The sequence below is a fragment of the Sodiomyces alcalophilus genome (assembly GCF_042370955.1).
Source record: "Sodiomyces alcalophilus JCM 7366 unplaced genomic scaffold ACRALscaffold_4, whole genome shotgun sequence".
In the NCBI taxonomy this organism is placed as follows: domain Eukaryota; kingdom Fungi; phylum Ascomycota; class Sordariomycetes; order Glomerellales; family Plectosphaerellaceae; genus Sodiomyces; species Sodiomyces alcalophilus.
In genome coordinates, this window is record NW_027263535.1 from 1,423,424 (window position 1) to 1,445,323 (window position 21,900).

At 48.6% G+C, this 21,900-nt stretch overlaps 5 protein-coding genes across 5 annotated transcripts; 3 read left to right on the plus strand and 2 right to left on the minus strand.

Annotated features, from left to right (window-relative positions):
* Window positions 1–2,041: 2,041 nt before the first annotated feature.
* ACRALDRAFT_1043194 (uncharacterized protein) lies at window positions 2,042–4,242 on the minus strand. The gene is made up of 5 exons (XM_071015301.1): window positions 4,161–4,242; window positions 3,789–4,035; window positions 3,264–3,665; window positions 2,578–3,124; window positions 2,042–2,520 (listed from the first exon to the last, which is right to left on the minus strand). The coding sequence occupies exons 2-5, from the start codon at window positions 3,930–3,932 to the stop codon at window positions 2,408–2,410; spliced, it is 1,206 nt and encodes a 401-aa protein (XP_070874749.1). The 5' UTR covers window positions 3,933–4,035; window positions 4,161–4,242; the 3' UTR covers window positions 2,042–2,407.
* A 223-nt stretch (window positions 4,243–4,465) lies between these two features.
* ACRALDRAFT_2136133 (uncharacterized protein) lies at window positions 4,466–6,209 on the plus strand (the record flags this gene model as incomplete). The annotated part of the gene is made up of 5 exons (XM_071024110.1): window positions 4,466–4,577; window positions 4,634–4,851; window positions 4,907–5,326; window positions 5,382–5,735; window positions 5,790–6,209. 5 exons carry the CDS (start codon window positions 4,466–4,468, stop codon window positions 6,207–6,209), a joined length of 1,524 nt encoding a protein of 507 aa, XP_070874750.1.
* Window positions 6,210–7,036: 827 nt separating this feature from the next.
* Window positions 7,037–9,054, minus strand: ACRALDRAFT_211093 (uncharacterized protein; the record flags this gene model as incomplete). Its single annotated transcript, XM_071023502.1, has 7 exons — window positions 7,037–7,705; window positions 7,793–8,140; window positions 8,172–8,406; window positions 8,454–8,524; window positions 8,627–8,843; window positions 8,887–8,963; window positions 8,986–9,054. The coding sequence occupies 7 exons, from the start codon at window positions 9,052–9,054 to the stop codon at window positions 7,037–7,039; spliced, it is 1,686 nt and encodes a 561-aa protein (XP_070874751.1).
* A 369-nt stretch (window positions 9,055–9,423) lies between these two features.
* ACRALDRAFT_1064250 (uncharacterized protein) lies at window positions 9,424–11,667 on the plus strand. Its single transcript, XM_071016936.1, has 3 exons — window positions 9,424–9,529; window positions 9,648–11,029; window positions 11,105–11,667. The coding sequence occupies exons 2-3, from the start codon at window positions 10,125–10,127 to the stop codon at window positions 11,184–11,186; spliced, it is 987 nt and encodes a 328-aa protein (XP_070874752.1). The 5' UTR covers window positions 9,424–9,529; window positions 9,648–10,124; the 3' UTR covers window positions 11,187–11,667.
* A 128-nt stretch (window positions 11,668–11,795) lies between these two features.
* Window positions 11,796–13,320, plus strand: ACRALDRAFT_1082144 (uncharacterized protein; the record flags this gene model as incomplete). The annotated part of the gene is made up of 2 exons (XM_071019262.1): window positions 11,796–12,769; window positions 12,920–13,320. The coding sequence occupies exons 1-2, from the start codon at window positions 11,941–11,943 to the stop codon at window positions 13,318–13,320; spliced, it is 1,230 nt and encodes a 409-aa protein (XP_070874753.1). The 5' UTR covers window positions 11,796–11,940.
* Window positions 13,321–21,900: the final 8,580 nt, after the last annotated feature.

A 21,900-nucleotide genomic window follows, 5' to 3' on the forward strand; every position in this document is an offset into this window, starting at 1 on the left:
GAGCACGGGGGTGCAGGTAATAGTGATCGCTAGCGACGCCTCCTTTATAGACGATATAAACACACGCCGATCGTTATAAGGTTTTCTAATAAGCCTTTTCGGTGGTCTTATTATTTAGAAGGTAAATCGCTAGGCCACGGTTATAACGTCTATAACCGAGGCAGAACTGCTCGCCTTAGAATAAGTCGCGAAGGAAATAATAGGACTAAAGCGTCTTTTCGCCGAGATAAGATTTAACCCGGAGTCACCTTAGAATATCTACTACGATAATATATAAACGATCCGACTTATAGTTAACGATAACTACCGGATTAAAACCCGTCTACGCCACGTCGATATATAGCGTATATAGGTCCTCTAGGAACACGAAAAAGGGGTATTTAGAGTGGTTTATCTTACTATAAAAGAGATACTAGCCGACGGTTTAACGAAGGCGCTCCTAAGGTAACGATTTAAGACCTTCCGAGCGTACCTTAATATAAAGGTACTCGGAGGGGGTAGGAATTAAAATAAGGACTAAGGATACCACCGAAAATTAATTAACTAAGTCTGAGTTAACCCTAAATTAGGGGAAAAAAAGGTATCTTAAAACGATAACGCCTATACGCTAAAAAGCACCTATCCCTTTACTAAAAGCTCGAATAAAAAAATTATTCGTTTACCTCCTTAATATCGGCCAGAGTATTAGCGGCCTTATTAGTATTTTCTATTAACTTCTTTATTTATTCCTCGATAGCCTTTTAAACGGTATCTGTTAATACCGACCCTAAACCGCTTCCTAATACTCTATCGGAGCCTTTAATACCCTTAACGAGTACCTTATTAGGAACCAGCTCGAGGCTAGACTTATTAAAAAATTCCTTAAATTTATTAAGAAGAATTAATTAAAACTTAATGGTCTTCTTAAGCTTATCCTTAAACTACTAAGGAGTTAGTAAGTAAGAAACGATGGTTATAAATCTTAGATAAGCACTTATACCTGGAATATCTCGAACCCTTGGTTTATTTAAACCACCGCCGATAATTTTAATTAAAACACGTACTAAAGGCAGGAGGTATACGGGACTAAGTATAAGTTAGCGGTCGTAAGTCTCGAAAATAAGAAGAAGGAGTAACTTATACTAGCTTATATACGTGGCTACTACTATAACACTTATTATATCGTTTCGATTATTTAGAATATATATAGTATTTATTAAACGACTTTTATTTACCCGAAATAATACCGCGTATATATTAAACGTATAGCGGATTAAATACGACCAGGATATAGTTATTATTACTTACTTTAGCCTTTCCTTTACCCTTATTAACTTTCGCCTTTTTTAAAGGCGAAGGGGAGGCAGTAGCCTTAGACTCGGAGGCGGGGGTAGTGGCGGCACTTAAGGCGGGGGCGGGGGAGGAATCTAACGGACTAGCCTTAGATTTAACTATATTAATAGTTCTTTTATTCTAATTAAAGTCAGAGTATAAAGCAAGCTAAAAGAAAGCTTAACTGACTCGAGGAGAACGCCGAATAGGAGGGGGCGTGCCGGGAGGGGGCGTGCCGGGACGATCGCTTAAGATAACGGGAAGAGGGTCCTATATACCCGAGTCCCACGATTAGTGCCGAGCTAAGTAATAAGTATAACGACTAAACAGAAGCTGAGTAGATTACTTACTATAGCGAGCTTTATTAAACTTATTAATTAAGGTTAAAGATGGCTTAAAAAGAGAATTAAAATCGTTAAAAAGTGGATGAAAAAACTAACGATTTTAATAAAGGTAAAGGGAAAAGATCGTTATAAATTAGGCGGAAGGAATAGCTTTTTAAGCTAGAAAAATCTGCTATTATAAGATCCTATAATAGGGAAATAGCCCTATTAACCTATTTATAGAAAATTTTCCTTTATGTTTAAAGCTTTTATTATTATTTAGAAAATATCACGAACATAGTTATTTGGCGTTTACTAGCTAGATTTGCCTTACCGAGTTTTCGAATAAAGGAAATAAAGCACTCGGAAGCAATTAAAGAGCTACGTAAATAGCACCTTAATTAGGGGGTGTGTTAAACTAAATAAAAGAAAACCCACTGTTATTAGGTAATAATAAGTTATAGCCCTATATCGGAAGGATAATTATCCGAAGGGTATATCTTATAATATATTTAGACCTAGCATATAATTTTCCTTGGTACACGTGGAAGATAGATAATACAACGCTTTCACCTCTCTTTTGCTTGCTCGAGATTAAGTATAATAGATCCTATACGTATTATTGAGACTTGAAGGCCATTGGGAGATTCTACGCACGGCGCTCGGCAACGAAATGATGACTGTAGCTGTAGGCCTTCCGATCCAACTGGTACGCCTTGGTATTTTTATTTCCTTTCTTAACACATGGGCCCCTACATTCATTGCTTCGTACTCTAGGCACCGTTAGCGGCCGCAACCTCGGGCATGGGCAGCGGGCCACCAGGGGAGTCCGGCTTCCGGGCCGTTAGAATTTCGACTCCATCTTCAGTCACCAGCAGTGTGTGTTCTGTGGTCGGCAAAAGTCAGTCTCATGCAAATAGGAAGGAAAAAAAGGAAGACGTACCAAACTGGGCCGTCCGCTTCCCGTCAATGGTGGTGCTGGTCCAGTTGTCGGGCCAGGTGACGTCCCGATACCTGCCGAGGGCAATCATGGGCTCGATGGTAAACGTCATGCCTGGCCTGCACTCGCCGACAGCCTTGTTCTTGGCGTAGTGCGGAACATTGGGTGGGCAGTGGAACAGCCTGTTGATGCCGTGGCCGCAGTACGTCCGGATGACGCTGCAGTCCTTGGTCTTGGCGTGCTTCTCGATGATGTTGCCAAACTCGCGGATCAGTGTGCCGGGCTTGACGGCCTTGATGGCGAGGTCGAGGCACTCGCGCGCCGCCTCGACCACCCGCACCGCGTCGGGGTCGGCCCTGGCCTTTTCGCCGACGTAGTACGTCTCGTTGAGATCGCCGTGGTAGCCCCCGTAGTATAGGGTGACGTCGATGTTGAGAATGTCGCCGTCCTTTAGCACTCGCTGGTCGGGGATGCCGTGGCAAATGACCTCATTCACCGACGTGCAGACAGACTTGGGGAAGTGGTTGTAGTTGAGCGGGGAAGGGTATGCCTGGAATCGGAGGAAAAGAGAAGACATGGCTGTTAGCAAAGCACGATAAAAAAGGTGGCCAACCGCGGGCATCTTATGGTTGGAAATAATGTCTTAAAAGACAAGATGCCGAGAAAGATACACGCGAGGAAACACATACGTTGCGCTCTATGCAGGCGTTGTGAACAATCTCGTCAATGTAGTCGGTCGTGATACCGGGTCGGACGGCGGCGGCGGCGATGTCCAGCACCTCTCGCGCCAATTGGCACACCTTTCGCATGCCAGCGATGCCCTTGGCGTCCAGGATTTCCACCTTGTTTCGGTTCAAGAGGGTTCGGTTGTACTTGGGGAGGCCATCTTCGGACCAGTCGGGGTGCGGGATGCTCTTGGGAACCGGGCGTCTCGGGGAGAGCGGGTAGACGGGTCGCAGGGGGCCGGTAAAAGGGAACGTCGGAAACGGGTTAAAGGTGCCGGTCTCTGGATCTGGTTTAGAGACTACTTTGGGAGGGAGGATGTGGTGGAAAAGACTCTTCTCACTCTTATGTATGGTCTTGTGGGATGCCTATAAATCACACACATGGATCATGTGGTCAGCAGTGGGAAGAGAAGAGACTACTCGGTCTGCGTTGTAGCGACGGGAGAAAAGCCGGGATGTGTTGGTGGTGCGAGAGGGTGGGGGTCTTACCCAGCTCTTCTTAAAGCACTCTTGTGAGCAGAAGAAGCTGTCCTTGATGCCGCTCTTCAGACATGTAGGGCACTGCAGAGCGCCTGCCTCGTTGGAGCAGTCCACGCCCAAGCACTTGCGCTCCGCAGCAGGTTCCGATGTCATGATGAAAACCGCAAAGCAACAGAAGGTTTAGTCGGTGGGATGGGCGAAGGGCGGGATCGAGGCTCGACGACTAAAGTATAGATGGGATATGCGCGCCGCCTATTGACGTTAGCAAGAGGCAATGGAGGATAATGTGAAAGCAAGGCTGACTGGCCGCATACTTCAGATGGAGGTGGAAGGTACAAATTCGATTCACGATAGAAGATGATAAAAAAGTACGTACCTTATGTTATGGAGGGGAAGGATTTCGTGAATCTGGAACCGTTGGTAATCAGTTCACCGATAAGCCATTGCCCCACCTGAACCACGACCCCTCCATTAATCATCACGGAAAATCCCGGTCGACTACAAGTATTTCTACTCTCCGAGAAATAGCCGGCGCAACTGACGACAATGTCGTGCGACATCGGAAAGAGTCTCGCCCCGAGCCACGAGACGCGATGAACGACATGTCAAAAGGAGATCAAAACTTCGAGTCGTACTTGGTCTTTTCTCTTCGATAATTCCATGGAAAACTCCCCTTCACTCCCCAAATGACCGTGAAAGAAAAGATTGTAATCGTGGGCGCTGGCCCTGTGGGATCACTAGCAGCTCTTTATGCCGCGCAGCGTGGTCATGATGTCGAGATGTATGAGCTGAGGTCTGGTACGTGAGAGTGGCCCCTTGGTTTCCCAGAGACCTGGACTGAGATGATTCCATAGACCTACGAGACCCGTCAACACCCCTTCTCAACTTCACGCGGTCCATCAACTTGGCCCTGTCAGAGCGCGGGATCAATGCTCTGCGCCATTCTGGCCAGCTGAAGCTCATCGATCATGTCCTCCAGCCCACGATTCCCATGCGAGGGCGCATGATCCATGGAAAATCGCCCGACGGTAGCTTCTATGAAGCCCCGCAGGACTATGACATTCACGGACGGGTATGTTTTCCTGTCTTAGCCTGGGACTCGAGGGCCCCGCTCACACAGACTCTAGGCCATCCTCGCCGTCGACAGGGCCGACCTGAACAAGCGGCTGCTCGACATCCTCGACCACATGCCCAACGTCAAGCTCTTCTTCAACCACAAACTCACCGGCGCCGATTTCAAGCGCCGCAAAGCCTGGTTCGAAATCATGTCGTCCGAGACGGCCACAGGCCGGGCCAGGGAAATCGAGATTGACTTTGACTTTATGATCGGTGCTGATGGCGCCCACTCTGCCGTCCGATACCACGTCATGAAATTCGTCCAGATGAATTACCGCCAAGATTACATCGATACATTGTGGTGCGAGTTCCAGATCAGGCCGGTTGAGAACCGGAATCCAGAGGACCCCATGTCCAAGTTTAGGATATCTCCGAACCACCTTCACATCTGGCCCGGCAAAGAGTTTATGTTCATCGCCATTCCTAGCGAGGTGAGTGACAAAATTATTCTTTGTCTTTTGTTTCCTCTACTGACGCAAACCTCAGGACGGCTCATTCACATGCACCCTCTTCCTCCCAAGCGACCAAGTCGCCTCCCTCGAGCGAGACCCCTCCGTCCTACCCGCCTTCTTCGACAGGCACTTCCCCGGCGTAACCGACCTCATCCCGCCCGAGGACCTCATAGCCTCCTTCAACACAAACCCCCACCTCCCCCTCATCAGCATCAAGTGCCAGCCCTACCACTACGGATCGTCCGTCGTCATCGTCGGCGACGCCGCCCACGCCATGGTCCCCTTTTACGGCCAGGGCATGAACGCCGGCCTGGAAGACGTCCGCGTCCTCTTCTCCATCCTCGACAAGCACGCCGCCCGGGAGGACAACCACCCCACCGACGCCGACGTTGACACGGAGGACACCACCGCAGCGGCAACGGAGAAAAAGACGACCACGCAGAACACTACCGCCGCCGCCGCCGCCGACAAGCGCAAAATCGCCCTGGCCGAGTACACCGCCATCCGCGTCCCCGACGCCCACGCCATCAACGACCTCGCCCTGCAAAACTACGTCGAGATGCGCGCCTCGGTGCTCTCCCGCCGCTACCGCCTGCGCAAGTGGCTCGAGGAGTTCATGTCCGTCCACGTGCCGCGCCTGGGCTGGCAGACCAAGTACTCCCGCGTCAGCTTCAGCAACGAGCGGTACAGCGAGGTCGTGGCCAAGAGCGACCGCCAGGGGAGGATCCTCGTCTCCGTCTTCGAAGCGCTGGTCTGCAGTCCCTTTGTTGTCGCCGCCGCTGTCCTGTGGTGGAAGCGGCCGCATAGACTCGTTGGTGCTGTTCAGGGAGCCGTCTCCTGGCTTCTCAATGCTTTCCGTTGACTTGTCGCGTCATGGGAGCCCTTGTAATCCACTTTGCGCGTCTTACCGTACGCTGCCTGGTGGCTGGGCTGGGTGACACTCCATATGCCCGGATGGAATACATTGCCGTCATGCACAGCAGCGTGGAGTTGGAATCATTTGTTTTCGCTGACATGGGTTTGTATTTGAAGAGTGAAAGAGTCGTCAAGACTACAAAAGTTAGAACAGGTCACAAAGTGCTCACGAAGCTGACCTTATGGGGGAATGATTGTAAGATTATTCGTTAAGCTCATTAACTCAGGACTCAGGGGGGCACGCCCTACTTAAGGACCACCAACTGACCTGCTTGTGGACTGTATGACAGTATGAGGCCCCCCCAGGCATCCAAGACAGGTCTCAGTCCAGCTCTTAACAAACCACTACGTGGAATGTGGTCTTAAGTATCCTACAGACTTGTGGTCCACCGATGGACTAGTGTCAGTCCACGCAAGACAGTCTCAACACATACCTCGATGTCCCTGACACTAACATACAAAGTCGAGGCCAAATATCTCGCCTTTGCTCGGAGGCCAAAGCAGCTTGTGTCACCGACTCGGACCGTTTGAACGCTGTGAAGCACGTTTATTATCTAGCTTCGGGTCAAAACCGCAACCATCACACCCTGTGACGCTATATATAAGGGCTAATGCTACAACACTATCGCTGGCCAGTTTCAAGGCATAGTCAGTACTGCGTTGGCTACTTCATCGACCCTTTGGTGGGCTTTTCCGATGTCACTTCTTGAGACGGTTGGCTGGACAAAGCCCCGGGCCCTGTGGTGTGCGTCCAGATCTCCCTTGTCTCTTTTCTCAAGACTGGGCGGGGACGCGGGCCTCCTCGGGGATGTGGGGCAAGCGGCTGTCCCTGACGTACCACTCGAGGAGTTGGCACACGTCGTCGAACATGTCGTAGGTTTGGAGTTGCTCGTCGACGACCATGTAACGCCAAGCCCATCCCTTGCGACCTGCATACCGTTTCCTGCCAAGAAGGTCGTCCCCCAGGAAGGTGCCAGAGCAGGCGCAGTAGGTGATCCAGCAGCTCGTTTGCATCTTGGGGCCTTCGCCGCTCTTCCACCCCACCTTCACCTGCCAGGTGTGCGGCAGGTTCGCGAGGAGGCGAATCGTCCTGCCGTCGCGCACACGGTCCCTGGCGAGGTGCACCGCGGTTGTCCAACCCAAGCCCTCCCAAAACTGGATGGTGTATCTCCGTTCGCGGTCGAGTGGCATGCCCGGGCCGTCGAGGGTGTCCACCTCGCGCATAATGTACTCGAACTCGAGCGGAAAGCGCACGTCCCCGGCACCATGGAGTACCAGGCCTTCACGGATGCCCGCGAGGTAGCGTTTGCGCCACACGACACGGGCGGCCCAGTTCCGATAGATCCGGGTGCCGTCGAGATGCACGGATTCCAAAATCTCGTGCCAGTTCGCGGTGAAGTGCGCGGGTTTAGAGAAACCTAATGGGAGGAGGGAGCCATTCTCCTAGGCATTGCTGTCCAGCCTTGGAATGAATCTCTTTCGGTCGAGACCGGTGAGCCAGAACAAGTGACGCATCCAGACCCGGTTCACCATGACACGGTCGCCTCGGTGATTCAAGCCCATTTCTGCTTTTTCAGGGGCCTCCTCGGCGATGACGTGATCAATGTACTTTCCGTCGGTCGTCTCCGCCTCGCGGCAGACTCGCCTATAGTTGGCGTCGAGGATGGCTTCCCGGTATGCGTCGAGAGCTTCGAGAACCTTGCCTTTGCGACACATGTGACGGACCTGCTCAACCCGCCCCCGGTAGTGCCCCGGTTTCAGTTTCTCCATGATTTGATTGCCGACATGGCGGGTTTTGCCAATCCATCTCTTGACCACATGGACCTTCTCTTGGTCGACTGGAGCCTCTTCAGACATGGTTGAGGTCTTGATCGGGGTCTTCGGAGTGAGGGACAGTGACGGCGGGGACAGCTGGAGTGTTTAGTACAATGACGAATAAGGATGCGATCTGAAAGTAGATGAAAGTGAGTGGGCGAGTAGAACGCGACGTGCGATACTTTAGAAAACGGCGATATTCTGGTGAGCTGGATTGGATGGGAGTGCGTAGAATCTGGAGATGAAAGTGAGAGGAAAAAGAAGAGGAAAAGGCAAAAGACGAGATGAGCTGGAGCCGGTTTCGAATTGATCCATCACAGGCCAGCGAGCTTGACTCTGCCAGTCCTGCCTTCTCTCGGGGTTGTCAGGTGGTCACTGGCTCTTCACCTTCACTCTCCATTCAGCCATCTCGCCTTCCGAATTGTGTTTTCCCCCTACATATCGACACTCGAAATGCGGAAATGGCAGTTAGATATCAGATAGGAAGAGGAAAGCAGGATGAAAGAGCCATAAAGTAAGGGACTCTCTAGGGAGTGCAGTGGCAGTGACTGTGGGCAAGGCCGTCACTGCATTTCTCTGTGTTCTTGGGAATACACAATGCAAGCTGCTGGTCCTGGATCCCCTTGCGAATTTAGAAGGGATCTGGAGGGTATGGCATAGCAGGAAAGAGGCAGCGATTGACGAGGTGAGGTGGAGATGCAAGCAATTTGGTCTGAGTGGGTGGATAGATGAAGTTGAGTTAGTCGCGTCTTGCGCGTCGATGACACTCGTGCCCCGGCCCACTTCGGGTACTACTTCGTAGTGGATACATGTAAATGGAAGGAACGTCTGAGCATTCGGGTGCGGTAGAATGTTCATCCGGACCAGTTATGTCGGGCTCGCCAATCTTTATAATCAAGCTCCGGCACCGGAGGCTGACCCGGGACGTTCACGGACTCCACAGCGCCGGTTACGGCGGCATCGGGCGCCGGAGACATCGGAACGACAAAGGCCTGAAACGGGTAAAGGACCAAAAGGACCAATAAGACCACTGCTAATGGATATTGTCATTTTGGTAAAAGCACAAAAAATACCCAAAAAATACCCAAAAAATACCTTCATCCAATTGCGTCCATCCAACCGCCATCGCCAAGTTCATCCCATCCTTCTAGCCTCTCAACCCTCTGTTGACCCCCACACACTGGAGATGAATTCGTGACGCCATCGAGCGGGGTGACCAGGCTAGTATGGGCGATAACATAAGAATTACACCAAATAGCCGTCAGGCAGTAAGGCCCTAAGTGAGGGGTTGTGGGAGGAAATGGTGACCATATAAAGGAGGGGTCCATGGCTTCGCTGTGAGGTTTCTTCCCCCTTCTCTTCTGCATCTTCAACTTCAACTTCTTTTCTCTCGATACCCTTTACCAATTACGAAGCCTCAGGTTCATCGAACCTCGTCACCCAATCACTTGCGTACGACTAATCATCTCTCATCCGTGTCCTCTCCGTATCCATCCTGTCACCGTCTTCTCCTTTCACCCCTCCTCTCTCTCCACAGTATAGAAGCTAACTTGAACCTCCCGAGACGCAGATACCATCCGGTACGACTCTCTCTCTGTCCTGCCCTACCAACTCCTAGAGTCGGTGGCAGTCACGAGAAGAGCCATGGCCAAGTACCGGTGTTATCCACAAAAGGGGCATGGCCCCGTGCCATGACCTCTTGATGTTCAAGTTGTCTTCAAAATTCATCGTCAGGTATTACGAAATATCTGGGTGTGTAATGAGTGATGAGCCGGTGTTCGGGTTTTTGCATCCTTGTCTTGGTCAACTCACATCCACCCACCTCAATCTCATGAGGTGGAGATGCCGAGGGGCCAGCAGGGCTTTACATGCAATCCCGTTCTGAGATTATACGGCATCAACTTGATCTGGATAATACCAGCGAAAGGATCATGCTCTCACTGCCCCCCTTTCCCCCCATCCCTTCCAACCCCCTACGTTGTGTGTGGGACCTCTAACACGACATAGCTTGTCAAGCTCAGACACCTAAACCTTTAGCAACAAAAAAATGGCTCCCGCCGCTATCCAGACCGTCCAGCCCGTCATGCTGCCCACCAAGACCGCGCCGGCCCCCGCCAACGGCGCCGTCAAGCCCGCCCGTGCCTTTGACATTGTCAACGCTGAGGGATGGGAGTCGTTCGCGTTCAAGCCCATCCGCGAGTCGCAGGTCTCCCGCACCATGACGCGCCGCTACTTCGAGGACCTCGACAAGTACGCCGAGTCGGACGTCGTCATCGTCGGCGCCGGCAGCTGCGGTCTCAGCGCCGCCTACACCCTGGCCAAGTCGCGCCCGGACCTCAAGATCGCGCTCATCGAGGCCGGCGTCGCCCCCGGCGGCGGTGCCTGGCTGGGCGGCCAGCTCTTCAGCGCCATGATCATGCGCAAGCCCGCCGACAAGTTCCTGGCCGAGCTCGGCGTCCCCTTTGAGGACGAGGGCGAGTCCAGCCCCTTTGTCGTCGTCAAGCACGCCGCCCTCTTCACCTCCACCCTCCTCTCCAAGGTCCTCCAGTTCCCCAACGTCAAGCTCTTCAACGCCACCGCCGTCGAGGACCTCATCACCCGCCGCTACGACACGGAGAACGGAGAGTTCGGCATCCGCGTCGCCGGTGTCGTCACCAACTGGACCCTCGTCACCATGCACCACGACGACCAGAGCTGCATGGACCCCAACACCATCAACGCCCCCGTCATCATCAGCACCACGGGCCACGACGGCCCCTTTGGTGCCTTTAGCGCCAAGCGCCTCGTGAGCATGAATGCCATTGAGCGCCTCGGCGGCATGCGCGGTCTCGACATGAACACGGCCGAGGATGCCATTGTCAAGAACACTCGTGAGATTGTGCCCGGCCTCATCATTGGTGGCATGGAGCTCAGCGAGGTCGACGGTGCCAACCGCATGGGCCCCACCTTTGGGTACGTTTACCGTCTTTTTTCCTGTCTGTCGATATCCGGGTGGTTCTTCGCAGCTGACATGTCTTCGTCTACTAGTGCCATGGCCCTGTCCGGCGTCAAGGCCGCCGAGGAGGCCATTGCCGTCTACGACCTCCGCAAGAAGGAGAATGACCTGTAAGGGGTTGAGACGAGGGACACCAGGGAGGGGGAGAAAGAACCAGAAAGTAATGGACTTGTCTGGAACACTAGCCATATTCACACACGTTGGGCTACAAAGTGAGGGTCAGATTCGTCAAAGATAACGAGGAAGAATGACACCAAGAATGAACATGCTTTTTTTTTATCTCTCTCCAAGACAGTCCTACAGCACACGTGAACTTGTATTTGTAAAGAAGTATGGCTGCCCAAGTCGACCTCTCCGGCCTTTCATTGGACTCTCGGGAGACACGACGTGATGCAGTCTGTACATCTATGATCTGACCGAAATCGAACCTAAGCACCAACAAGGCCGTTGTTGCGGTACGCCTTTACATGCATGCGGCAAGCCTGCAATTGTGACAATTCTCCAAATCGCATTGGTCAGGCTGCCGCTCGCAAGTATGTTGGGCTGCGTCCCAAACGTTTTGGTTGCGCAGCCACAGGGCAGGGGATGGTGGGTGGTCGCGAAACGGGCCGCGCCGGTCAGCAGGATTCGTCCAGTTCCAGTTCGACAGGCAACAAGCGCCTGGTGAATTGCGCCACACCTGAACATTGAAGGCATCAGAATGCCTTGCTGCCTGGTTGGTTTCCCTGATCAAGACGGTCGGGGGAATGGGACGTCGCCATAAAGAGAGACAAGACACGGCTCTCCCACTTCTCGCCCATCCACGAGATATCTTCATCTTACGACACCCACACAAAGTTCACCTCTACCACCGATACCGCGCCTCAAGATGCAGCACAACGCCGCTCAGCACAACGCCGCTCAGACGTACGAAGTTCCGCGATACCTTTTCCGCATCAGTGACAAGAATAGTCCCGGCACGACGACCACGACCCGAGTATCATCGTGCGCCTGGGACAAGGGCGCTAGGATTGACGGTATTCATGCACACTACAACCCGTCGAAACAGCCGGCCCAGAGGCTAAACGAGCATCTGCGGTGGAAGTGCGACGATGACTGCAACCTCATGTCGTGGACGAATTCGTTGCTGGTCGCCCTCACGTACGGGTTCTACCGTCATCGGAAACATGGCACACCCCTGTCAGCCATCCGCCTGCTCATCGTCGACACGAGCAAATTCCCACCGCGCACGTTCCTCCACGACCTGGACCTGATCGACAGGCTCCGGTACGAAGACTGGGAAGGGGAGAGAAGTCTCCAGAATTTGTACAAACTGCGGACGGAGATATGGGGCGGCGTGTTTTACTTTGGCGAGTACCTGACTCAAGGGTACGTAGATGTGGGCGGTCAGAGTGCGTGGGCGACGATGCAGGAATTAATCGACCACGGACTGCCGTCTTTCGGGGTGGAGATTGAGGATCGGAAAGGTGCATGTGACCCGCAGTGGGCCAAGCGGGTGGTGGAACTGCGGAGGGCGTTTGAACGAGCGATGACCCCGGCGAAGATGTCCGACCAGTTGGTCCGCGACGCCATCCACTGGGCCCGCAAGTGCTTCGGGGCTGTGTGGGCCTTGCCGGTGGCAGCCATGGTGCTGAACCTCGAGCTGCGGGCGGAGAACGACGAGACAATCCTAAAGGTGTTCCGAGACGAGTTTGCAGGTGCGTCTAGTTGGCCTCCTAACTGACTTCTTTTCTTCTCTTCTTTCTTTTCTTTCCTTGTTTGTCCCCCGCTGACATATTCAGCTGGTCTCTGACGAGACGGGCTGGTTCTTACTTGTCCATGATTGGCTAACGCTCCGCCCTAAATAGGTGAATATGACACGACTGTATCGTTTGAGGCGATGGATGCCCAGGTAGATCGACAGCCGGAGGTCCAGCAGTATAACCGGCTCATGTATAATCTTGGCCACCGCTTGGGACATAGCGGTGAGCAGGCCAGGGAGGTGAAGAGCTCCGAGGTCGAAGAGAGCGAGGACAAGGATAAGGACAAGGATAAGGACAAGGATAAGGACAAGGATAAGGACAAGGATAAGGACAAGGATAAGGATAAGGATAAGGATAAGGATAAGGATAAGGATAAGGATAAGGATAAGGATAAGGATAAGGATAAGGATAAGGATAAGGATAAGGATAAGGATAAGGATAAGGATAAGGATAAGGACGAGGACGATATTACGGCGGGCCTAAGAAGTATCGTACTATCTTTCTAAGCACTTAAAAGAATAAAAGAAAGGTAAAAGCGTTATATTCCTATCTTCTATATATATAAAGGAAAATTATATAGCCAGACTTTCGAGGGTTTAGTGCGTGGGGATTAGGCCCTGTTCGATAATTCCGCCTAGATAGTAAATCCTACTAAGATAATAGAAAAATACATAAATATACTTAGCTATACCTATTTTTTAGTATAAATCGTATAATTATATATTCGCCTAATATACCCTTATTATACCCTTATTATACCCCTGTTATCGAAGTACCACGCTAAGAAGGGGTCCGAATTCTTAAAAATCTCACTAAGATAGTTTTTTATATAGGAGATTTTAGTTACTTAGAATATTACTACTAACTTACTAGGATTTCAATTAACGTACTCTATAAGACGTTATACTATACCTAGGCAGCGTAGGCGAGGCTAGTTATAAGTAGTGTTATAATAATTATAATAATACACAGTACTTATTTTATAGTATCTATATAAATCCTATATATTATGCCCTTTATAGTCGGTATATTAATATAAGTAGTAGCTATTACGATATTCTATACCAGTAAAAGGAGTATAGAAGTAAACGTTTTTATATCCAGAAGGCACACGCTCGTATTACGGATTATTAATAAGAAAAATAGGTATATCGTGGCTAAAAATTAGCGTAAAGCTAGTCGCTTAGCAGCGATATACCTTTTATAAATATTTAGTTAAAATCCCACTATCTAGGTAGAATTATCGAACAGGGCCTTAGTATAGCGCTAATCCAGTTCCCTAGTATAAATACTATTATAACTACGGTTCGCAGGCATAATATCAGGGGTTTTCGTGTAAAGAGTGAAGAGACGTTGTAAGATAATTAAGAAAGGCAGATATAAACTAATAGATCGAATTAAGAGTTAAATTATTCGCTAAACCTCTAAGTCAGGAGTTTAGCTTTACCCACCCCTTTTATAGATAACCAGAGCCTCTCCCCCAGAACCTTATAGAATCCCCTCGAAGATATCCCTAGGGCTATAATCCCTCCGTCGGTGGTCCTCCTTATTATACTATACTAGACCGGCCCGGATAGTACTAGTCCCGGAGCCGACTCGACTACCGATCTCCGAGCACTATACCCTATCTAATCCCCTTTATAACTATTAAGATATATTATTTTATCCTGTTCGGGCTGTCCCTGGCTTCGATAAATTATATCCGTGATATCACGCCCCCTCCTTTAATGCTTATATCCCTAGGAGTAATATAGTTAACCGGGTACCCTCGTAAGGACTCTTTCCCGTCTAACCTATATCCCCCGGATATAGCTCCGAAAAAGACGACTCGGCCCGGGACGGTACCCGACTACGAATAGCTTAAGTTAGCCTATACTAGGCTTCTAGCTCGTAAGCTATTATCCGTATCCAGGTTATAGCTATCCTATTATAGGGCCTTTTATAAATAACCTATTAAAGCCAGAGCTAAATATAAATATAAAGACTAATTCCCCTAAACTCCTAAATATTATAATAAAGCCTAAATAAAGCTTCGTAGATTCTTTAATACTCCGCCTAAACTATCGTTAAAGGCCTCGTAAATAATCTATAAATAATCGTATCGCCTAGCTAAACACAAAGCCTATAGACTTAAAGGAGTGTACGCGACGCTTTATTATAGTCTAAATAATAAACTATAGGTACGCTCCTAATATAACAGGTATACCTAGATTATAGAGTAGGTAGGAGCGACCACGCAGGCTTTACTTAAGGTCCGGTAATTATCGTAGAATATATCCTAGCTAGTCCTCCTAGCTTATTATTATTTTCCTCTTCCCTTCTTTACCTATTCGAGTAACTATTATAATAGCCTTATCCTAAAGCTCTATCTATAAGTCAATCTTTATCACCGCACCTTAACTATAAGGCATTATCTTAGTGGTTTATCTCGAGTTCTCTAGAGGTCTTCTTATCGCGTTACGCGAGGCCCCCGGTTATTCCTTGGTTCTGGTGGTTCTGATATCTAGGAGTAGCTTATTATAAGTATTCCTCGAATAAATAATAATAACTCCTAATAATAATATACCTTAACTCCGTGTAGAATAATAATATAGTAGTTATCGTGTATAGCTCCCTAAGCTTAGCTAACCCCTGCGTTCTAGCATAGCTCCTTGGAAACGTTAATTATATACGGCTAATAAGTTAGCTTGTTAGCTCTAGTCTGCTAATAACTCTCCCGCTAAAAAGCCGGCTCCTCCTAAAAAGCCTGTTATTCCCACGAAGAACGGTAAAAAGGCCGGCGGTGGCCTTAACACTACCACTAATAAGACCCCCGTTATTAAGGACGGCGCTATTAAGAAGACTATTAAGAAAGGTAGCACTAATAACGGGTTAACTATACCCAGCGTGGCGTCTAAGACGCCCGCTAAAGTGAAGGGGCCGGCCGTGCTTAGTACGGAGTTACTTATAACTCCTACTAAAGCGCGCCTAAATAATAAAGGGTCCGCCGTGCCCGGCGTGGTGTCTAAGCTACCCGTCTAAACGAAGGGGTTAGCCGCACCTAGTATAGAGTCACTTATAACTCCTACTAAAGCGAGGGGCTTAGCCCTCTATAATAAGGAGACCTTTACGGTTCCTAACCCTTAGGTTAGTAAGGTCCTTGCCCGTTTCTTCTTAGTGATTAGGTCGGATAATAGTTCGCCCGGTGGCTAGTCCGCCGGTAACTAGAGGACTCTGACTCCGGCTCTAGTAGACTATAATAGCGACGATAACGATATCGATAATAGTGTTATCGACTACGAAGGGGATATAACTATATTAGGTGGCGCCGACGGTATCCTCCTTATTAGTAGCGACGAGAGCGAGGATAATAACTTTATCCTTAGTAAAGGTAAAAGCTTCCTAGGTAATAATATCTTCGGTAACGATAACGTTACCGATAAGGGTCCGGGGGCCGATAGGGGCGATAACAACGCTACGCCTTCTAATAATAGCACTCCCTTAGGCCTTTACCTAGTTTAGGAGGTGATTATAGGGGGCGACCTCTATAATCCCCCTTATTAACGGTGCTGCTCGGGTTTTCTTAATATTATTCTAGATAGCTAAGGCCCTATTATCTTTTGCTTATATCGTAACTCGGGTCGGTAGTCGTTTAAGTGCTATTACTGCTAAAGAAAGGCGAAGCCGTTACTATGCAGAACGGCTCCGCTAGGGCCAAAATAAACAACCAACTAATAGGCTAGCCGAAAGGGAGGGTCAGGCTCGTCACGGGTCCGTATCTAGAGCTAGGGTCCCGAGGAGACGGTCGCCGGGCCTATAGAAGGGTCGGCAGTAGTCCGATCAGGGGAACGAATAGCTATAGATAGGTAGGCGGGCCTACAGTCGGCTCTTCTGGATCGTCTAGATAACCAAAAAGGGATGGATAATATAAATTATGATTATAATAGGTGATAGGTGACGATCGTAAAAGATCGGACGAAAAAGCTAGCTAGATATAGTGGGTCTATTCCGAAGAATAGCCGTATATAAGACCAGATCTCTAGGACCGCGTACGTGGTTACGTGATATCCATAACGTCTAGACCCGGAACACGGGTCTACCCCTCTATAATCGGCCCTAAATTATTAAGCCGCGCCTCGTGGTCTTAATAACTTTAATATAAACTTAAATAGTAACCATCCTAAATATATCTCTATTACCCTAATCAGGGCATCCATAAGCAGTCCGTATAGCAACGGCTTCCGTATCTTTCCTCGCGCACGTATTCCTAAAAACGTCTCTCGAAGACACGGGCTCGAAGGACGGTGACCTTAAAGATAGATAGAGGTGACCTCGCAGGTCCTTTGTACGCAAGCCAGGCGGCGGCGGCGGCTTCCTCGGTTCCGTATAAGGAATAAGTAACGCGGCGGCGGTAAATAGGCGGCGGCCCCAGCGTATTCTTCGAGAAGACCATGACTATGAACGCATACAGGGCAGGCGGCGGCTAATAAGGCAACGCGGCGGCCCTAGTAAAAGATTAACAACGCAGAAAGCAGAACTAAGCGACGCAGAGTATATCTATCTGTTTCTATTACCTAGATTAAGGCAGGCAGTCCACTTCGGTTCGTAGGCGTAAAGCACGCAGGTCGGATCTTTTCGGCAGCGTGGTATAGCACGTAGGAAGGCAGGTCGGTTTATCGGTTTATTTATAGAGTCGGTGGGCGAAGAATAGAACCGGGTCTCGCGGCAGGACTCTTCGAGGCGGTAGTATCGTGGCCGGGCTCAAAGGAACAGGAAGAAGAAGAGCAGAATCAACGGGATCAACTAAATCAATCGGATCAACAGGATTAATCGGATTAACAGGATTAATCGGATTAACTACAGGCAGGCGGATTAGGCTCGGGCTGATTAGAGGAATAAAGATATCGGGGAAAAGAAGAGTAGTAAAAAGAGTCAGAAAAAGAGGAAAAGAGGAAAAGCTTATAGTAACTCTGCCGGCAGAAAACAGTAAGCAGGATTAAGATCTAAAAAGGGTAGGCGGGATTAATAGTACGTGGTCTGCTTCGAATAGAGATAACGAAGATATCTAACGCGTACTAGTAAAGTAACCGTAATAACTTAATAACTAGTAGGCTAAATTAATTAAAACCGGCACCGTTCGATTACTCTTCTTCTAATCAGGCCAACGTGGTTACAGGCGAAAGAAAAGGTAAAAAACTATAAAAGATATAGTCTAAGGAAGGTAAAAAAAAAGGCTAAAAAATCGGCAGGACTCCTATAGACTTATAGGCTAGGCCCTGGGCCTAGTTATCTATCGGCCCTAAAGCTATACGAAGAAGCTCCTGCGGCGTATAGCTTTCTATATAAAAAGAAAAGAAAAACGGGCTCGCGATTAGGGTATTCGCGTAAAAAGAAAGGAATAAAAATCGGGCAGGGTGGAATCGGGGGAAGGGCAGGACTCTATATCCATCGGCCCTAAAGCTATACGAAGAGGTCCCCCTCGAGGGTAGCTTTCTAAATAGCCTAAAAACAAATAAAAACAAGAGGTCCTAATTAGGTTAACGGAGCAGCTTCGGGAAAAAAAAAAAAATCCGGCCCTAGGGCGTAATCCAAAGAGACGCGGCCCTAGATACGAGTCTATAAACGCGGCCCCTGTTAGGAACTAAAAAAGCTCCCACGGAACCCACGCAGGACTTCTGCTTCTAAAAACGATTCTATTACCCTAATTAGGTAAAAGGAAAAAAGGCGGGAAAGGGGGAAAAGGGAAAAAGGGAAAGGAGGCGGGAAAAGGAAAGGGGAAAGAGGGAGGAGGAGGGAGGAAGATAATAAGGAAAAGTCCCTCGGCCCTAGAGGTAAATCCACTAACACGGCCCCTGTTAGGAATTAGAAAAAGCTCGTATAATTTTATAAACGTCTTTGTCTCCCGAAAACGATTACGTTAACGCCTAATTATAAAGGCCCTGCTTTCGCTACACCTTTACTTTTATCGTTTTTATTACCTGCTATAAAGCTTAAATTTCCACCTTCTTTACCTCCTCTTCGAGGGAGGTGCCGAATAGCTTTTCGATGTATAGCCGGCTTAACGGACTATAATAGCCTAGATACCACTATAGATAAGGATTTTCGAAGGTGTTAGGTAGTAGGAAACCCGTCTACCTAGGTAGGCGGGTAAGGAGGTTAACGAACGGATTAGGACCGGCTTCTATAGTAGGGGGCAGACCTATAGTATATCGCCGCTCCTCTTCTTTGTCCTTTACCGTATACTTATCGATATACGTCTATATTTCGTCTTCTAAGCCCGGAGGCAGGCAGGAAGGCTAATCGACGGGATTAGTGGGAGTAGGGGTAGGGGAGTCTATAAGAGGACTCTGGACTAGAGGAATAGGAGGAGGGGCGGTAGAGTCTATAGGAGGACTCTTTAGAACCATAGAGCTAATAGGGCTTTTCTTTATGGCGGGGGCGGTAGAGCTAGTATAAGAGCTTTGCGGTAGAATAGAGGGAACGGCGGGAATAACGGAGTCCACGGAAGGACTTTAAACTAGAGGAATAGGAGGGGCAGTGGCGGCGGTAACCGGAACTAGTGCCACGGAATCGGTAGAGGTAGTGGCGCTCTTCGAAGCCTTAGGCGTAGCAGAGCTAGTATAGGAGCTTAGCGCCGGAATAACAGGATTAACGGATTTAACACGCTAGTTCTTCTAAAGCGTGGAGCTATTATAGGAGCTTTTCCGGATTATAGAGCTAACGGGGCTCTTCGGGCACGTACACCGACGGTGGTCTTCCTAACCGTAGGAATAGTACCTAATTAGACGAATAGGATCGTGCCGGGCGGCGGGACTTTCTTCCTGACTCTTTTACTAAACGGGACTCTTCCGTGGAGTCGTACTTCTACTATAGCGGCGGCTCTTCCGACTACTGCTTCGGCTCGGGCTAGATTACCTATAAGCGACGGCACCGTTAGTCTAATTAGACGAATAGGAAGCAAATAACGGTAAAGAGTCTTCCGATCGTAGAGAGTATAGCTCTTATAGAGCTGCTTCGCATGCCCTTAGTGCGACTCTCGCGACGACCTTAAAACAGGAGATTAAGCCGATTAAGAGGAATAAGAACGTATCCTATAGGCGACTCTGACCCTAACTACCGGTATATATCCTCCTTTTTCTATAACATCGCCGTTGTGATACCTTCCTTTATATATTCGACTATTCTTTCTAAGCAGGTAGTCTCTACTCTTCCGGATCCATGGTACTCGGGACTGTTAAACCGGATCCATGGGACTATTAATATATAAGCAGTCTTTGCGTCGGGATAGTATATAGCTATTAAGCAGGCAGCCTCTGCGTCGGGATAGGTTATAGCTATTAGTAAGCAGGCAGCCTCTACTCTTCCGAAACACTATCAGGATCGCTCTTCCGGAGACTCGGGCCCCGGGAATCTGTTTTTAGTGTTTTTATTATATATAGTGTTTTTATCGTTTTTATAGTTATTACTATATCGTATCCGGAATCTAAACTCGTATCGTAACCTTCTCTTTCTTCTTTTCTAGAGCCTACGTAACGCGCTATTCTTCCGGGCCTTAACTTAAGCCCTTCGGCCGCTATTAGAGGATAAATCAAAACCGTGCCGTAACCAAAGCTGTATCTAAGACTATATCGAATCCAAAACCGTAAAAACCGTATCCTAACTAAAGCTATATCTAAACCTGTATCTTATTATATCTAAAACTATATCGAAACCGAAGCTATATCGTAACTAAGACTTAAAAACTTAAGACTAAAGACGTAAAGGGAAAACCGTGACCGTATCGAGACTAATAACGTTAATAGGCCGTTCGTTTAGGCAGGCCGGAACTACCCTCGTGCGCAGGATTATAATCTCCTACGCCGATTATATCCGCCTCTAAGCACTAATTAAAGAAAGGCGAAGCCGTCACTATACAGAACGGCTCCGCTAGGGCCAAAACAAACAACCAACTAATAGGCTAGCCAAAAGGGAGGGTTAGGCTTATCACGGGTCTATATCTAAAGCTAGGGTCCCGAGGAGATAGTCGCCGGGCCTTTAAAAGGGTCGGTAGTAGTCCGATTAGGGGAACGAATAGCTATAGATAGGCAGGCGGGCTGTCACGGATATAATCTATTAAAGCCAGGGATAGCCTGGATAGGAGGAAATAATGTGTCTTAATGGTTACGAAGGGGATTGGATAGGGTATAGTGTTCGGAGATAGGTAGCCGAGTCGGCTCCGAGACTAGTACTATCCGGACCGGTCTGGTATAGTATAATAAGGAGGACCACCGGCGGATAGATCGAGGTCCTGGGAATAGCTTTAAGAGGATTCTATAAGGTTCTAGGGGAGAGGCTCTAGTTATCTATAAAAGGGATAGGTAAAGCTAAACTCCTAACTTAGAGGTTTAGCGAATAATTTAACTCTTAATTCGACCTATTAGTTTATATTACCTTTTTAATTATTTTATAATATCCTTTTACTCTTTATACGAAAACCCCTAATATATTATTCGCTTAACCGTTTTAACGGGTATAATAACCGTTAAGAGTTATAAGTATAATTCACCTCTACTAATTAGCTAATAAATAATTATACCTTCTTATACGCGTTTTAGTACTACTCCTCCTAAGGATAAAGATCACGAATCGGTTCGTAAGTATACGCTATCTCCTAGTCCTAAAAGCGATACCACCGCGCCTTTACCTAGCAAATAAGAGACTATTATCCCGTAGGGCCCTCTAGAGCTATAGCTAGAACCGTCTCTAGCACCTTAGCGTAAGCCTCCTATAATCCCTTAGCGCGAGATACCCGTGGTTTAATTATCTAATACTATAAAGCCACCGTCTTACCCTTAATCGGATATACGTTTTAATATTAAGGAATTAAAGAACTATCCTCCGGCCTAACTACTTCCCGAGGAACTAGACTTCCTCCTAAACTATTATAAGGAATATAAACAGCGAGAGCGTAAGTTAGAGCGTCTAGAAGCTATTTATCGTAGCGAGGACCTAGATACTACCCTATCCCCTTACTCGTCGAACCACTACTATCCTTAAGGTAGTCGCGGCGATTTATTTAAGGTAAACCTTTTTACCCCGAAATAGGATAGTAAGTTATATAATTAGTT

What these genes read in the sequence shown, in the direction of transcription:
- ACRALDRAFT_1064250 (XM_071016936.1), top strand. Translation starts at nt 10,125, where the DNA reads ATGGCTCCCGCCGCTATCCAGACCGTCCAGCCCGTCATGCTGCCCACC. An exon ending in CGCATGGGCCCCACCTTTGG is followed by an intron (nt 11,030 to 11,104) that starts GTACGTTTACCG and finishes TTCGTCTACTAG; the next exon opens with TGCCATGGCCCTGTCCGGCG.
- ACRALDRAFT_1043194 (XM_071015301.1), bottom strand. Translation starts at nt 3,932, where the DNA reads ATGACATCGGAACCTGCTGCGGAGCGCAAGTGCTTGGGCGTGGACTGC. An exon ending in AGTGCTTTAAGAAGAGCTGG is followed by an intron (nt 3,666 to 3,788) that starts GTAAGACCCCCA and finishes TGTGATTTATAG; the next exon opens with GCATCCCACAAGACCATACA. An exon ending in ACGCCTGCATAGAGCGCAAC is followed by an intron (nt 3,125 to 3,263) that starts GTATGTGTTTCC and finishes CTCCGATTCCAG; the next exon opens with GCATACCCTTCCCCGCTCAA.